Below are 18,170 nucleotides of genomic sequence, written 5' to 3'. Positions count from 1 at the left end.
TTAGGCAAGGGTAGCTTGACTTGAAGCAACAAGTTTCGGACCCTGAATAAAAAAGAAATGACAGATTTGGGGAAAATATTAGCATCACTATTAGAAAAAGAATTAACATTTATACAGCAATTGGTGATTACAAAGTAATTTTATATGCATTACATTCTTTAATTCCAGCTTAGTACTAGAATCTCTAGAAGGAAACTTACTGAAATCCATTGCCCCAACGGAATAAAAATGATTGTCAAGTCATAGGAGAAAAATGTTAAATGATTCAGACACTTAAATATAAACTTCCTTACTAACCTGTAAGATTAGATTCAATCAAATCACAAACTATCACTTTTAAAGAAAATAGTTAAATAAGTTAATATTTTGGTTTAATGATTGCCTCTACCAAAAGATTTCAGAACTTCCAAATATTTCTATCTATATTCATAAATATTACAACCTTGGAAACAGAACAAACATTACAAACATTTAATAATATGCTCCAGTGCAGCATACAAGAGCTATTTAAGTCATCCTGTGAGACAACTGTATGTAAAATAAGATTCCTGTCCCACATGTACGGAGTATCTTTCAGGTACTTAAGCCCCTAAGCCCTAGCTTGATCAAACACAACAGCAAAGGAAATTAGACATATTAAAATGAAGACAACTACAGCACCTCCTCAGCAAAGCAGGCTTCTTTGTCATCAGCTGTGCAGCACTTCTCTATAAAAGCTGAGAAATTTCCCATAACAGTTTTCAGTTGTTCATCAGTTGCTTTGGGCTTGTGTTTCAACAGCTCGACAAGTGCACTGCATTTGAATTAAAAAAAAAAAAAACAGGAAAAAGTTTACTCACATACAAAAAGAAAATGGAGATAGTGAAGACAGTAGCTCTGTTGTTTGAGATTGTAAGCCTTGGAGTCACTTAACTCTGACCTTGATACCCAGGCTTACCACTATAAACTTCAATATTCTCATTTGCATATGAGGAAAATAAAATCTACCTCCATTGGATTGGTGGAAGGATCAAATGAAATCATCAGTGTAAACTGCTCAACATCTGTAGTGTCAATAAATCTCAACCAATCAATCTCTTTTCAGTTAAATCTTTGGAAAAGATTACATAATTGCATTTATAAATTATTTAGATTTTGGGAGTTAAACCATATTAAAGTTTATAGCAATTTAAGAGCTAGAAATGATGCTTAAGAGCTTAATTATCTTGGACTCCATTTAAAAGTTTCTAATATGAGAATTACATTTGGTCTTTGAAATTTGGCTCATTCAAAGTGAATAGTGGACAATAACACTATCCAAACTCATGGGAGCTGGTGGTTCTCTTTTATTGACATCTGCTGAGGATAGTGCTAGAAAGAGTCATATGGGCGCAGTAGGTTTTACAATATTGCTCTTATGTCTATGGCTACAATCGGAACACACCAGAGATGATAACAACTTGACGTTGCATTTCTAACCCCTTGTGACAGTAGTAGGGAGTCAAGCCACAGAACTTGAATTTTTAGATTCACTAAGAAAACAAGAACTTATCCATTTTTTTATTGACACTTTCATCACCTTAATAAGCCAATACTTAAATACTCTTTCTAAGGAATATAATAATCACACTGGTTCAGAAAAAGTTACTCATTTCAATTTACAGTTCTCTCTATCAAGATTATGAATGCATGCAATAATGAAATACTTACGTTTGTTCCTTGAGGTGTTTCTCAGAGTCAGGAAGTGTGCATACATCTGCATGAAAGGTGAATGTTTCAGCATTAAATTCTTTGGGGACGTATGTTTCATCGGCTTCCAGAGAAGAAAAGCATGGTCGTCTGTTCACCAAGGAGTCTGTGCAGCATTTGGTAATTTTGTCACTCACTGGTGTCTTCTCGTGCAACACACACAATCGGTTCAGGACCAATGACAGCTAAAGAACAGTGAGGAGAATAGAAATTCAAAAGAAGCATAATTAAAAGTTTTCCATGAAATCCTACTTTCCTATGGATCAAAAAAAAAAAAAAGAAATGTTGAATTTTAACTAGCAACATTGAATCCAAGGTTGATTTGAGACAGTGATTTGCTTATGTTTAGAACTACAGATATAAGGGACGTGTAAAAGTCTTTTCTTTTTAAAATATGTCTAAATGAGAATTAAATATTCTCATTTGAGAGAATAAATGATTAAAATAATTTGAATTGAGTCCTAAGATATGTGTTGGAGTGGGGAGGAAACAGTCTTATACTGACACATTAAGGGAAAAATCCCAAAGGAAGTGAAAATATTTTTAAATGACAGAATGAAACATTGAAACTTCATGGAATTTTTTCAAAACAATTTATCATCTTTGGAATCTTATCTAAATCCTCATTCTGATGGTCAGGATAATATAAGTGACCAAGTCTTGGCAACCACTACCACACACACGCACATACACGTGTGCACACGCACATGCACACGTTATTTCACTCCTGCTTCTGAAAGCTAGCTTTGTCTTTATCCAAAGGCAAAAAATTCATCATTATTAACTTATTGTATTTTAAAAGACTCACATAGTCTTCAGCACAAGCCATTCTTTTGGATTCAGGAAGTGTACAACACTTGTTGCCCATGTTTGCTAGTTCTTTTGAGATTACCAGAAGAGTTGGAGTTGACACTTGGGGCATTTTCTTGGTGTAACGAATAGTGAGCCTATAACAAAATAGTCCATATTTTTTCAGCCAGGCAAGAAACTGTTTGTTTGTTTTTTCCCTAACATAGTAGGTAAAGCAGAAAACACTTAGCCAAAATTAATTTAAATGATTTTCCATTCATAAAATTATCTCTATCTCTAGGTTGGTGGAGTAGTGTGGGGGAAGACCTAATCCTGAACAACCAGTTAAGCCTAAATTCGAGTTCCTGTATAATCTTAGGTAAGTGACTTATTATAGTTCAGAGACATTAATATATTTATCAATTTCTTCTTTCTTTTAATAAACCCACTGAGAACTTAATGTATATCAGCACTGTGCTAAATTTGAAAGATATGGATGAATTTCCTCATCTACAAAATTGTAGAAATATACTTGACTCAATAAGGACAATGCAAGGTTAAAAGAAATAAAATATGCAATCAACATGGCATGGTATCTAGGATGTAAAAATCATTTACTAAGAATGCCAAACACCACTGAAAGTCAATGTATGACTGTAATTTACTTAAGAGAACATACTTATTCATTGTTCTTATCCCTAGCACCCACAGTTAGAAGAGTGTTGCTAGGTATATTTTGAACAATAAATATCTACCTAATGATGTGTCCCTTATTGTCTTTACCTCCCTTGATAAGACTTTATTAGATCAGGACATTAGTCTATCAACTTATATATTACAGTACTTCTTGAGCTACTGCTATTCGAGGCCAACTATTTCCTGTTCTGTAAAGCATTGCTGTCTTTTGTTTGCTCCAAAAGTATTTCTTAACCTTCAAAAGGTATCCCAAGATTTGGTATTTTCCTTCCCAGTCTCAAGAGGCTAATTTTTCAAACTGCACTCAAATATAAGCTTCTTCGTCCCATCCCATCACCTGTTTTATCTCTCCTTCTCCAGTCTTTCTAGATGTAGAGGGATTAGAGATATATACTGTATTTGTATGATTAAAAGCTCTGTAACAGGTGGTCTCTATATTAAGTCTTAAGTAATTACAGGTCAACCAAGAAAAAAATTGGTTAGTAAATAAAATACATACATATTTTGGAAGCCATATGGTCCAAGGTTTTCAAAAAATTCACAGTTTTGTTTCATTAACTTCTGAGGCTCATCCACAAGAGGTTGAAGTTCATCAAACTGAAAGGTAAAAGAATTGCATGTATAGGATTCTACCAGAGGACCATTTGCGGGTTGTTTTTAACCCCTATAGACAGAATGAGATCCTTCTTCCTTTCTGCACAAAGCCATATAAATAGATCTTTGATGTCAAATCTATTACAATATATCCAAACTCCATAGTATAAGTGATTAAGAATATTCAGACTCTGGAGTATAACTGCTAGTATTTGAGCCAGGCCATCTGACTCACTTCCTAGTTATGCAACTTTACTTCTAATTGCCAAGTTTTAGAAACCTCACTTCTAAGATGGAGATAAAAACTGTACTCGCCTCAGAGAATTGCTCTGTAAATTGCATGAGCTAATGAAACTAAAACAATGCCTGGAACATCTCAGTAAATGATAGCTATGATTGTATTATTATTATTAAGCCAACTCTTTAGTTGGATCCTGAGTTCTCTGAAATAAGAGATTTTATCTTGGTCACAGGTTCCAGTGTGGTGTCTGGCACATAGCAGGTTCTCGGTAGAAGAAAGAATGACTTTCCTCTAATTCTAAAGCTTCGAAACCACTATGTATGTTAAAAGTGCTAAATATCCTAAACATGCTAAAATCCTATTTTAGCACAGCTAAGTTTACTAAAAATCCTTCAAAACAGATTTCCTCTCCTTACTTAATTTCTTGTAAAACTATTCCTAAACCTTCTCAAAATATTTTGAAAATATTCTAAATGAATAGATTTCACAACCTCCCTTAAGATACTAATTCTCGATAGCTGATAAGTCTTGGAATCATATTAACTATATGTCTAAGTTAAATCTCTTTTACATTTAAATTCGCTTTATCTTATTTTGTTCTCAGGAGTATAAAAAAGAGAAAAGACATGGTCAAGATTTCATGGAATTAGAAATTGCTCTTTTCGGATCTTTTCCTCTAGACTATTCTGTTTTATTAGCCATTCTATTAAAAGCTATTTTTCCCTAAAATGTTTAAGAGCACAGAATCTAAACCATCTCAATAAAATATCTAAATTGTAATATATAACATCTTCCATTCTTGCATTATTTTTCTTTCTTGTTATTGAAATCACCAAAAGTTACATTTTTTATTCCTTCAAGAAACCTACCACTTTGGAATAGCACGCATGAGCATCATCAGTGGCACAGCACCTCTCCAGTGTAGCTTCATATTCCTTGGCAATCCTCAATAGCATTGAGATAGCGTATTCTGGATGCCTTCTTGAGTATTCATACAAAAACCTAATTAAGATGAAAATAAAATAGAGTTAGTTGGACAAATAATCAAGAAATCACATAACTAACCACAAAGTAGTATATCCCTAAAGTCTCAATTTGACTAAACTGCATGCAGTAAAGCTTGGAGGCTAAGGGCTTGGGGTTCAGAGTAAAGCTACCTTTATTCAAATCCTGGCTTTGCCACTTATTCTATTATATCGTCTTAGGCAATTTATTAAAACTTTCATAGCTTTAGTTTCCCCCTCTTTAGAATGGGGATAATAATAGTATCTATTTCAATAGTATCTATTTCAACTATCTAAGGTAGTTGTGAGAAATACATGACATAACCTATGCATAACACACACTGTCTAGCACATATTAAATGTTTGATGACTTTTGTTATTATTATGTATATTTTGTTTGATTTAGACTGTATCTCAAAAAAGTTGTGCTAGATAAACAAAGATATATTCTTAAATTCTTCTTTTTCCTCTCTGTATGAGTGAAATCTTGAAGGGTTCACAATTTTATGAAATATTATTTAGCGCACAGAATACTATTATAATCCAAGAATAAAAATGCAAAGTTTATCACCAAACTTACTATACATACAATCATTTATTTTGTCACTTAATTGTATGCTGCCTTGTCATGCTACTGGACTTCGGTATTTTCAAACAAATATAAAGCACTTGGTAGCAGACTCAATACATCTCTTTATACTTCTTTGCTGCCATCAGATAGGTACATGTATGATAGACAGATAGATAGATAGATAGATAGATAGATAGATAGATAGATACAGAGATATAAAAATGTATTACATATATTCACACATGTATGTTAAGTTTAAGATATAATCTTTGAATGAATAAATAAATAGGTATATAATTTATACATACATAATGATTCTAGAGGTATTTCCAGAAATATCCCTAAAGAGTAAGAAATGAGCGTTGGGTAAAAGTAGAAAGTTTACTTATTACTTTGTACTCTTCTCTATTGACTGAGCTTTTGCCATGAACAAGTTATTATTTCGTGACAATTTTTTATAACTAATTAATTTTTTCCAAAAAGTGTAAAGCCTGGGAGAGGAAAGGATAAAAAAGCATTGTAGGCAACACGGAAAGAGTAACAACTCTAAAGGAAAGCCTAGAATAACTCCCAAATCCTCAGACCATATAAAGGCTATGAAAGGATGATCCCTCATCCACTTACGTGCCCAGGAAGGCGTCTTTTGCTTCCTTATAGTTTTTGCAAACGTCTTTATCGTCAACAAAATCAGTAGTTATTGAGGGCAGATCATTAGGCAAATCATCATTTTCCACCTCAGAAAGGCAATGGGATTTTTCCAACAGAGGCTTATCACAGCATTCCTTCAGCTTACTGGAGAATGAATCTTGATTGTCACACATATACTTGACGAGATCTCCCTATAAGCAGTTGATAAAAATTGTTCAACATAAATTGACATCTCTACACTTTCCCACTTTCTCTTCAGATTTTTATTATGATAGCAGAACACCTCTATTGTATTCTAAGACCATACACATACCAACCTGCCTTCTGTGAACATTTTTGTCTGTGCTCCTAAACCTGGAGACTTCAGATAGAACTACTAAAACATTTCCACTTGATTAAAATACTACTCAGTAACAGGGACCCCTATCAGTTATTTATTAATTTTATATCTCTATTGTTAAGGTATTAAATTTTTTTATTAAAACCCAGTACTGTTTTTCCAGACATTCCTTTAAATTAAGTGCAGGCATTTTGAAACCAAAAAACTAAATAAAGAATGTGAGTTTTGAAAAATATAGTCAAGATTACAGTCACAGGCCCTATTTACACATGTAAAATATCTGCCTTAAATTTTCCAGAGTGTTCTGAGAAATTAGGATTCTGGTATTTTGTCATATATTTCAGTTTGGGGAAAAGAGATATCATGCTAAATATTTTTCTGTTTAACACAGAGAGTTAATTAAGGTAAACTAGAGAGGGAAAAATTACATAATTTCCAAAGGTCTCTTTAGGTACTAGCTCTTCCTCAACTCTATCCACCTCTCCCAAAAAACTTAGAAATCTGCCTTTGTAGCTATTCTACTTCAGTTTAAGTCTTTGTTCTCACTTAGAATATGACTAAAAAGGATTAAAAATTAGTAAATGTGTTTATCAAATCATTTAGTGAATGAGATAGCTAGGTTTACAAAACACACACACACACACACACACACACACAACTCAGGGAAAGGATTGAGCAGATTAGGCATAGAAGACAATTTCAACTAAACTAAAATTACTAAAATACCAACTAAAGCACATAAGTTACCAAAAAGAATACTGAGGATTCCTTACCCTGTCATCTGCACATTCAAGCAGGTCACCATGGCAGCATTCCTTGTGGATTTTGCTAAGATCTGACACTATCTTGGAAAGTTCCATAAAATCAGCCTTGGGAAATCTCTGGCTCACGCGAGCCATGCTCCTAAAAAGAAAATTCCCCCATTAAAACTTCATAAACATGCAATATTTTATGTGGAAACACTAGGAAAGTAGTACTCATAACAAGAAAATTCAAGACAAAATAACATAGAAATAATTTGTAAAATTTATTAGTTCTCATTTACTGCTAGTTCTGAACCGAGTTATCTTAGGAAGAAATATTTCCATAGGGCAGAATTAACCATTATAAGAGTGTGTGGTGGATAGAAAGAAGTCCAGTGATTCATAAAGTCATAAATCAAAGAAAAATTCTAAAAGAGGCGGCATACTAAGAAGCATCATGTTTGGAGTCCTATCTGACTTCCAGATCTGACTTTGTTGCATGTTAGCAGTGTGATCCCAGGTAAATTACTTAGACAACCTGAGCTTCAGTCCCTAAAGAGTCACAACAGCCTGGAAAATCAAAAGATTGTTGTGAGGATTAAATTAGGTAATACATATGAAAGCATTTTATAAACTGGAAAGTGCCATACAAACTCCAGTTAATTTTTTACCAATTAAAATTCATTCTTCCTGACTTTCTGAAGGACTCTGATAAGAGAAATTTCATAACCTCTGCAAAATTAGGGAGTTTGATTAAGAGTACAATTACCAAGAAATTTATTCAGCATAATCTCTAAGCCCCAGGACAAGATATAAAAGGTTAATATTCACATGCTTTCACAAATAATTTCAGAGTTGCCTAAATCTGATAAAAGCTACTTACTTCTTCCCCAAACCAATCACAGCCTATTTAACTGTGTATTGTTTCACATTGGGGTTGTTTTATTTATTTGGTTGGTTGGTGGTGGTATATAGATGGTAGAGGTGACAGGCAAAGATAGTTCAAATGACAGTCTTTAGAGATTTTGCAAAATGTCTATTCATTTTACCCTCTGTTTGTTTTGATTAATTGTTGACTAGCAAGTGAGGGATGGGGGTGAGGGGTTGAGTTCTTGGCTCAGATAATGAAGGATACTCCTAGTACCAACTAAGTAATATAAAAATAGAGACCTAGGCAAACAAGAAATTAAGAACAAAGCTGAAGCTATGAGAAAAATGAGAAGTAATCCTGATGGCTGAATTTAATGATCAGAACATAAAAGGACAAGTAGACACTTCCAAGTAATTGCAGAGGGCAGGGTGAATTAAAAATAAATAAAAGACCTTGAGGACAACTCTATGAAAATAGTGTACCATTAGAATAAGATCCCTAGTCTTTGTAAATAAATAAGAGTTTAAATACCTGTCCTAGAAGGACAAAAATGATATCTTCTAAAATTTTTGACTATTTTGAAAAAATATGATAAAAAAAGGACAAATTGTCATCTATGCTATGATTTTCGCTTTTGTTAAATTTCTACCTTTTAGACAACCAAAAAGATGTTTATGAAAGCACTGTGTGAAAAGCCACGTAAATATACAATTTTGTCAACTGAACCATCATCATTTACATTATAAAGTACAAAACTAAATTTAAATTACCATGCTTTGAAAGCTCTCTCTCCAAATTTTTGGATACTGGCACACCTGTGTCTCTGTTTGGCACTTGAAGCCTGTAGTTTCTCCTTCAAAACTTTTGCCTGCAAAAAGAAATCATTTTGAAAATATTTTTTAAAATTCTACATGAAACACACCTTCATAAGTTCAGGCGAGACTATGTCAAATTAAATTTTAAAGAGATAATATACACTTAAATTCCCAAGTACTCACTATTGGCAAATAATTATTATGCTCTCTAAGAAAAGGAAGAATTGGTCTGGTTATAGTGGAAGCCTCCAGCTAGCTAAGAACCAGCATATAGGCATTGCCAGTTAAAAGAGAACTGAAGGGAAAGTTGTAAGAACAGAGTACACTAACATCCCTGGGAATATAATTTTACTGACTTCTTAATTTATGGAACGAATGAAGAAACCCAGGCTACCAGATGCAGTGAAATTCTCCACTTCGAAGTCCCTCCCTAGTAAGGAATTCTCATAGAAAGATAAACAAATCTGTGGCCCTTTGCTGTGCAATTTTACCAATAAGTTTCTGTATTTCACTATAGTGACCAGCACCATGAAAAGAAGAGGAAAATGTAGGCACATACACAGTAATTCCCTTTATCAGATCCACTATGACAAAACTTAAAAGGAGAAAATGAGGATGTCGGAGGACTTCGGAGAGTGTGAAAGATCCTTGGGGTGGATAAGTGTGAGGAAGGCTTTTCGACCAGATCAAGAAGTTTATATCAGAGGCTTAGGTTTCCTAATCTAGCCATAAGGTGCCCCAGATCTGAGGTTTGGGGCCGAACTGGTTCTTTCATTCTTCTTCTAGGACATACCTTTGGTGCCAGGCACGTAGCTTTATCAGCAGCTTGGCAGCATTCTGTTAAAATTGCTTTATATTTTTTAACATAGTAAAGGAGTTCTGGGCCATAAAAGTAAGGATGTCTTCTGGAAACTTCATATAAGTAACTAAATTTTTTAAAAAGAAGAACAGGCCATCATTTTTCTATAGCAAATGGTATTAAGAAACAATCAAAATCAACATTTTCCTCAGAGACTCCAAAACTCGAAGACATCTAATTTACCAGTTAAGCACTATTTGCACAAGATGATCTTGCCTATTTCATTAAGTCAATAAAAAGGTTAAACTTACATATATATATAAGTTTATATATATATATATAAACTATATATACACATATATACACATGTAAAATAGTTATTTATGATATAATATAATTGACTAAAATAAGGTTAATTCTGAGAATAACTAAATATATCTTCATAATATTTTAATACATGTCAATCTCAATTTTTATACAGATCATATTCTGTTTCAATGAAGTCTAAAAAATCTTTGATAAAATTTTTATTGTGTAAAATTTTATAGTGTCAAGTATTACCTCTTTGAAAACTGTCATTAGAAAAGTTTTCTAAGTCTTCTTTAAAAAGAACAGTTTTCTAAGTCTTCATTAGAAAAGCTTCTAACTCTTAATGTTGAAAACATTTTTATTATAGTAATCGTTGATTGAGTTGACCTATTCATAATTTTGAAGCATAAAAATCTGATTACTTACTTTTCCAAAAACTTATTATTATTTTCTTGAAAGGCAGTGCACAAAGCTTCGGGCTCTGGTTTCACTATTGGCGGGAGGTTTGGGTCATCATCTTTGTGTTTCAGGAAGCATTCGTTTCTCTCAGGATCTTGTTTTTCACAGCAGTCAGCCAATTCACCATAGGTCTCACGAAGAGAAGCAACTGTACACAATTTATCTCCAAAAAGAGTATGCTAAATGGAAGACAGAAAGCTTCAAACTGGTAGGCAATATTTTATTTTCTTTACACATGAGGAATAGTATTAAAAATGTAATACTCTGGTTAGAAATATCTTCTTTAGAAAATCATATAAAAATTCACTTTTTTCTCAGATTTAGAGAGTTTTCCTTGATTTGAAAAACTATGTTTAATTTTTTAAGAATTAACTGATACTATTTGTTATAGTGGATAAAACAGAAAAGCAAAAAAGACAGTCAATGGCTTTAAGGAATGAGCATTACTCTAATTTCCACCTGAGGCTAAAGACTAGAAGAGCAATCGCAATAGAAAAATTAAGCGAAAATAGTCCTGTAAGTATCAGGTGAATTCCCATTAGGGAGGAAAAGATTCAGATGGTTTCTCAATTGATCTGCTTTGTGAGACATCCAACTTTTTGGTAGATACCATTCAAAAACTGAAGAGTAACACAATTTACTATATATTAATTGTTATTGCATTAAAATATAGATCTCTTTGTTCTAGAAATATTTGCCTCAAAGAACATTCCATTAAATTAATCCTGTCCATCCTCATTAATATTTATTATAAAAGTAATTGTAACTCCAGGGAAAATAAACTGCTCAAGACAGAATTTATTAATTTTCAAAAAATTCTTTTTTAAAAATTCATATTTAGAGCCATGACATTGTGTGGAGTTAAAGTACTGATTCTGGCTTGATGAAGAGATACATATAAAGAAATATAAGAGCAGAAAAGACTTCAGTGATAAATAAAAAATTGACATGCCCCCAGAAAGTATATATAAATCAAATGGCAAAAGAAACATTATCCTCTCCTTGCATTAAAGACCTTTCTGAAAATACCAAAAGCTCAAAGTCCTTTAAAAGAAATGAATACCTCGATATATTATTGAATGTAAAAATATGACTATCCCTAAAATGAGGAAAATATAGCTGTACTATTACTATACCCAGGTAAGAAAATCAGCACAAAAATCAGTTGAGCATTTTCTGAAGATTAAAAAACATGCTATTACTATTAGCCTTTATGTAAAGAAATCAAACTTTAGATTCTAAAAAGAGACTTTTACAAACAGAAAATTTCCATTTAAATACGGTATGCCATCGTGTGTGGTCTCAATAAAGAAATGTTTTTAGTCCATTATATACATGTACCACATCTTCTTTACCCAATCATCTATTGAAGGCCACTTTGGTTGTTTCCATGTCTTGGCACCATGAATAATGCTGCAATGAACATTGGGGTGCATATATCTTTACGGATAAATGTTTTCAAATTTGGGGGGTAAATATCCAGAAGAGAGATTGCTGGATTATATGATAGTTCTATATTTAATTTTTTGTGGACCCTTCATACTGTTTTGCATAGTGGCTGTATCAATTTACATTTCCACCAGCTGTGTATAAGGGTTCCTTTTTCCCCACAACCTCTCCAACACTTGTTATTACTTGTCTTGTTGATTATAGCCATTCTAACAGGTGTGAGATAGTATCTCATTGTGGTTTTGATTTGCATTTCCCTAATAGCTAGTGAAGTTGAGCATCTTTTCATGCCATAAGAGATGAAATACTGCCATTTGCGACAACGTGGATTAATACTGAGATAATCATGCTAAGTGAAATAAGTCAAACATAAAAAATTGAGAACCATATGATTTCACTTCTATGTATGATATCAAACTGAAAGCAACAAACAAAAAAGACAAAAAAAATTTATGAACATAGAAAACAGTTTAGTGGTTACCAGAAGGAAAGGGAGTGGGAGGTAAATAAGGGTAAAGGGAATCAAATATAAGGTGATAGAAGGAGATATGACTTTGAGTAGTGAACACACAAGGCACTAAATATATGATGTATTATTGAAGTGTGCACTTGAAAGCTATATAACTTTATTAATGTCACCTCAGTAAATTTAATAATAAAAAAATGTTTTTAAAAGTATGGGTATAGCTAGAATGTCTCTATCATAGGAAAAACGATGGCTCTACCCACTTTTGAGTGTTGCTTACAAATATGGTCATTTCGTAATAACTGAGAAAACTAAAATAGAATTTTTTTCCCTCTGAAATGCTCAGGATTACTTAAAAGAAAAACTAATATTCAAAATCAGAATGTACTTACAAGCGACTTGTCACAATTTGCAGCTGACTCATCAGCAGCACATGTTTTTGCAAACTCAGTTACTTCATTTGTTAATTTGCTATGCTCATCAAATGGGCACTGCTGGAGATACTGAGAAAAGGTAATCAGTACCCTGAAACAAAGGACATGGAAAAATTGGTATAATAAAATTTTAGTATAAAGTAGGTTGTTATGTTAGAGAAAACATTGGCTATCAGTATATGTTCTATATTTTATACATCTTATTATTATCCAGAAAGCCTATTCATATCAGCTATTATCTGATGCCTAACCAAGCATATGTGGCTTTCTAAGCAAAGAGAATATGCATTTCCATCATGTTTAAATAAGCGTGTGTGCCTGAGTAGATGCACACATACAGAGCAAGCAAGCATAATGTTTTCTAAATAGATCTAATTGTTAAGACAAGGGGCATTACATAGTCCCTCTGGCTATATAAAACAAGAAACAAAAAACACACGCATACTTCATTTAGTCAGGCTATAGTATGAGATTGACCTTTAAATAATAAACTATTTTCTCATTTTTACTAGATTAAAAAATATTAAAATGCTCTCAAGAAACCACAGATCTATTTGCTAGGGAAAGGAATTTAATCAGTGTGTTGTGAAAGGAACCATATATGAAAGTCTTTCCCATCATCCAGAGCTACACTTTCTAATATGCAGCCATCTGCTACACATGACTATATAGAGTTAAATAAATTAAAATTAAATATAATTAATTTGTGATCCTCAGGTGCACTTGCCATATGTAAGGTACTCAATAACCACAGGTGGCCAATGAATACCATATTGGACAGCAATGATATAGAATATTTTCTTCAGTGCAGAAAATTCTATAGGACAGTACTGTTTTAGAGTCTGGACTTTGATGACAGGAATGTGAGAACTTCAGAAAACAACCAGTGCTATTAGAACATTAAATTTGACTCCAATATTTTAACTTACAGTTCTCTGAATTGTTCTTCTCCCAAATCATTATACCGATGGGCAATCTCACTCTTGTCTAGAGGGAAAAAAGATTTGTTTAAAGTCTGATGAAAACAACTGGTTATGATATTACTTTTTACGTTTCTCTCTATTTGACTTAGGTATTCATTTGCTCCAAAATACTGGGCTCTGATCCCTACAGAAAATCTTAGGATGATGGTGGACTGCTTCTGCTTTTAAACAGAAGAGTTATTCAATACCAATGATAATGTCTGAAAAATCATTAAAATAATTAAGTATTTATAGCTTTTTGTACAAATTTTGATAAGCTCTAATGCTCTTAGTATATATTAACAGCTACTGAGAGGACAATCTGAAAGGAAAAATATAAACACACATTCTATTTATAAGATTAACAACTCAGGTTTTGTTGGTTTTTTTACTACATCAAGGTGCAATGAATAGAGCTTTGAGATTTTGGAGCTATGAATTTTATCTTTAACTATAATCTGTAAAGGTTAAATTAATTTAAGTTCCTTCAGCTGCAAAATAAAATTACACTTACTAAACAATTCTCATCATTTTTTTCATGCAGGATATTAGAAATATATTAATAAGGTAACTTCCTAAGTGTTCACAAATACAAAATACTATGCTAGTCTAGAAATAAATGCTAAAGGAAAACTTTAAAGATGCAGTAAACTTTAAAGTTTACTGAAACTTTCTTTTACTAGGAAAATAAAATAAATTAGAACAATAGAAAAATAGAATTCTTACGTGTATCTCGACGAAACACACCCCTGGAATAAGCAGAGCTGAACAGAAAGAGAAGGGAAATAAAGGTTACCCACTTCATTGTGGCAAAGGCTTGTGGAGTCGAAAGAAGACAAAAAGTAAGATAAATGGAGGGAAATGAGTATTAATATAGTCCTTTAACCAATAATTGTAGATTATTAACTAGACTCATCTTTGTGTTTCTTTGACTCCCAACTGTTTACAAAATTCATAATGTTCTTGCCAAAAAATTGTTTGACTAAATCTCTTGCATATGTTTGCCATCTGGAACTCATTTCCCTACAAGACCTTGTCAATTCATGAAATTATGTAAAACATCTTACCAAATGTTACCTAAGAATTTAAACAATCCGTATCAATTGTTCATTATCATGTTCTTTATCTGTGATTTACCATTTGAACATTTGAGTTTTAAATCTTGACAAAAATTTAGCCAAAGCAATGACTTAGCTTGGAAATAAGACATACTAAAAGAGCTCCACTCTGAGTTGTATAGATTACTAATTCCAAGTATGCTTTTATCATGAATAAGGGAAATAGACTTGTCTTTCAGGCTACAGATGAACAAAATAAAAGAATGTCTGCCTATGGAATTATTTTTATTGGAGAAATCATTTTTTTAAAGCTTAAAAATTTAAATTAGAAAAGAAAAAAGAAAACCATTCTAACTTTCTAAACAGAGGGAAAAAAAATTTCCTTTTGTATAAATTATGTCAACCTTTATTTTTTAGTTTCCAAGAAAGAGTATGCACTTTGATCTAAAGACAGTGTCTAACTCTAGCCTTTTCTTTATATGAGAAAACTTGATCAAACGTGCTATCCTTGTAATTGAATTTAATTGTGTTACTACTTCACAAAATTCGGCCTTGTCATGCACACATATACTTTGTGCATATTTTTCATTTAAAAAATGAAAAGAATAATATTCTTTTCTCCATCTACTTTGCAGTACAATATCATATTGCGATACCATTATAAATATAGAAAACCAAAAAAAATCAAATTTGTCACGATTTTAGAAACTAAGAAATGATTTTCCTATATTTCATGAAGATACTATAGCTTTCAAATATAAAAATTAAAACACCTGAACTTCTCCTTACAGTACCAATAAGGTGTTTTCCATGTGTGTATCCTTATTAAACATTAGTAGATGGTTGAAAAATTAAAATATTTAATTCTTAACACTATCCGCATATTTAAAATCTGACTTAATTAATAAGCAATCGTTTAACACTTGCATTTTGTGGATTTCCAAGGGAAGAATTCCTACATTTTTCTTCTACTAATTCTGCATGCTCATTCTATACTGAGAGGAATAAAACCACATAAGTGTTGATTATTTCTAAATATTCTGTTTTCAACCTTTTAAACTCTTATGTTTAGTTTAGTCATCAAAGGACTCTGGCGTGAGAGTAAATGCATACAATTAAACTAAGAGTTATAAATATGGCTTACAGAATCTAGTTTTCTAATAGGAAACTAGCTGCAGTGATTTTTAAATGTTTTCTCATTTTATGAGAGTTTGAAAAGAGAGAGTAGTTTAAAAAGTTACTTCATATGGAAAGAACAGTAGTGTGCTGATCATTTAGAAGAGAAAAAAAATACCTAATTGAAATATAAATATAACTGGCAATTAAACCTGATCCTTTATCCCTTTTGTTCTTTCTTTTGCATTCATTTCGACAGGATAGAAAAGACACAGTTTTGAAGCAGAAAAAAATATCTCTTTGGACCAGTCCTCCACTTTCTTGCCACCTTAATCATAATCTTAAACCTATACCCTCTTTCTGCCCTCTGGATTCCTGAAGCTTCTCACCAAATCATTCAAAATGTATTTCTCTCCATTTGGCCATCTTCTTGGTCCAGCTCTTATTGCCATCTCTTTCTGTGATAGATTACTACTTCTGAGTCTCCTTCTGTTAGAAATGAAGTAAAACCTATGCATAACAATGTGACAATACTTGTTATGTAATAACAGCCACAGTATTTTAACCGAAAGTCATTCAAAAATGTGAAAAATTTGGATTCATTTGGAGATGAAACTAAGGAAGGAAAATCTTTTCTTGTCATTCTTTCTTGTTAGACTATGGACTTATGTAGATCTTACCTATGATGAAGGGCCTGGACTGCTTTCTAAAAAATACAGAAGGGTAAGAAAGTGAAAGACTGTTAAGCATCAAACCAACCAATTGAAACATATAGGCAATTTAATTTATTACTTATTTGTGAAGACACATTTCCCATTTTAAAAAAAATAAGAAAATTGTCCAAAACGTATGAACTTATATAGGAATTTCTAATGCAAATAAAAAATAGTAATGTAATCCAAATATCAATTGTCCCCTCATCTCCTTCCATAAGTCATCACCCTAAAATATCCTCTTGCATTAGTGGGAAATATAGAATTTGCTGAAAATTTCAGAGGGGACAAGAAGAAGAAAGTTTACAATATAAACCACATTAGATCACCATCTTTGGCTTGTCCCATCTTTTAGGTCCCTCTCTCCAAATTTCCAATGGCACAAGGGTCCCTTTTTTTGCCTTTTCTCATATTACACTGGGCCTCTGGAATTTTGTCTACCTCCTTTTAGACATTTTAACTATTTATTTCAAATTTCTCAACTCTTTACCATGTGGTTTAATTGAGCTCAATGTCAATTTCTAGCTCCAAACTTGAACATGCGGGTCTATGTATATATCTCCATGTCATTTGGGTCAAGTTGGATTAAATTATTTTTAAGTACCCTTCTACCTTGAGCATTCTATGATTTCATATTTCCAATGTAACAGTCTTATAGAATTGAGAATAGGGACTGACTGGTAAGAATGAAGGTACAAGTATCCCCCGCTTTTTAAATTTTGCATTATGCCACTTTACTTTTACAAAAGACCTACATTAGTACCTGTTTTTGATAATGAAAGAAATACGAAGAGGATTTTTGTTTTTACTTAAAAAAAAAAAAAAAGATGAAAAGCAAAATGGCATTCTGCATTTTTTTTTTTTTTTTTTTCATAATCAGCCTTTATAGAGGCAGCAGGCACTCTGAGCAGCAAGAGTGGCCCTGCCAAGTTTCTTCTCTGGGAACTTACTACACTCAACATCTCAGCACCAAGCTGCCATAGCTTTGAATGGTGTCTGTGAGCATCTGTGCTTTATCTCAATTTATTTTGTGCATCCATTAGCAAGATGCGTTCCAAGGTATGATAAAAGCTTAACAGAGTCTGTAAGGGTGCTATGCTTAACATAAAACTGAATGTAATTACATTTCAATCGCAGTGAGTGAAGTAAAGACATTGTGCATGTGGTGAATTTGGGGTCTGGGAACACACTTTTCCCACATATATTAATGGTAATCACTTCTTCTCTTTATACCATCTTGGCTTCCAAAAGATTTCATAGGAATCATCTACTTTTGGACAGCAAGAAAAACCTGTATTAAGTTAGGGATTTGGGGTGCAAATTTGAGAATTTGTTCATTGCTGAGTGACTGTCCAGGGGCTCCTC

General features: G+C 32.6%; 1 protein-coding gene across 1 annotated transcript; it reads right to left on the bottom strand.

The window, feature by feature from the left end:
- On the bottom strand, positions 1-14,723 carry ALB (albumin). The gene is made up of 14 exons (XM_011360523.1): positions 14,645-14,723; positions 13,886-13,943; positions 12,915-13,047; positions 10,575-10,786; positions 9,834-9,966; positions 8,996-9,093; positions 7,385-7,514; positions 6,248-6,462; positions 4,918-5,050; positions 3,713-3,810; positions 2,537-2,675; positions 1,690-1,913; positions 661-793; positions 1-42 (listed from the first exon to the last, which is right to left on the bottom strand). Exons 1-14 carry the CDS (start codon positions 14,721-14,723, stop codon positions 1-3), a joined length of 1,827 nt encoding a protein of 608 aa, XP_011358825.1.
- Between the last annotated feature and the right edge of the window lie 3,447 nt (positions 14,724-18,170).

The sequence above is a fragment of the Pteropus vampyrus genome, unplaced genomic scaffold, assembly GCF_000151845.1.
Source record: "Pteropus vampyrus isolate Shadow unplaced genomic scaffold, Pvam_2.0 Scaffold56, whole genome shotgun sequence".
Taxonomy (NCBI): Eukaryota; Metazoa; Chordata; class Mammalia; order Chiroptera; family Pteropodidae; genus Pteropus; species Pteropus vampyrus.
Note: the sequence above shows the minus strand (reverse complement) of the source record. Positions and strands in the feature narration are given on the sequence as shown.

Bases quoted from the DNA above. Each gene is read 5' to 3' on its own strand.
- ALB (XM_011360523.1), bottom strand. From the start codon at position 14,723: ATGAAGTGGGTAACCTTTATTTCCCTTCTCTTTCTGTTCAGCTCTGCT. The intron at 6,463-7,384 runs GTAAGGAATCCT...AACTGCTTATAG, and splicing joins TTGAATGTGCAGATGACAGG to GGAGATCTCGTCAAGTATAT. The intron at 794-1,689 runs GTAAGTATTTCA...ATTCAAATGCAG, and splicing joins AAACACCTCAAGGAACAAAC to TGCACTTGTCGAGCTGTTGA.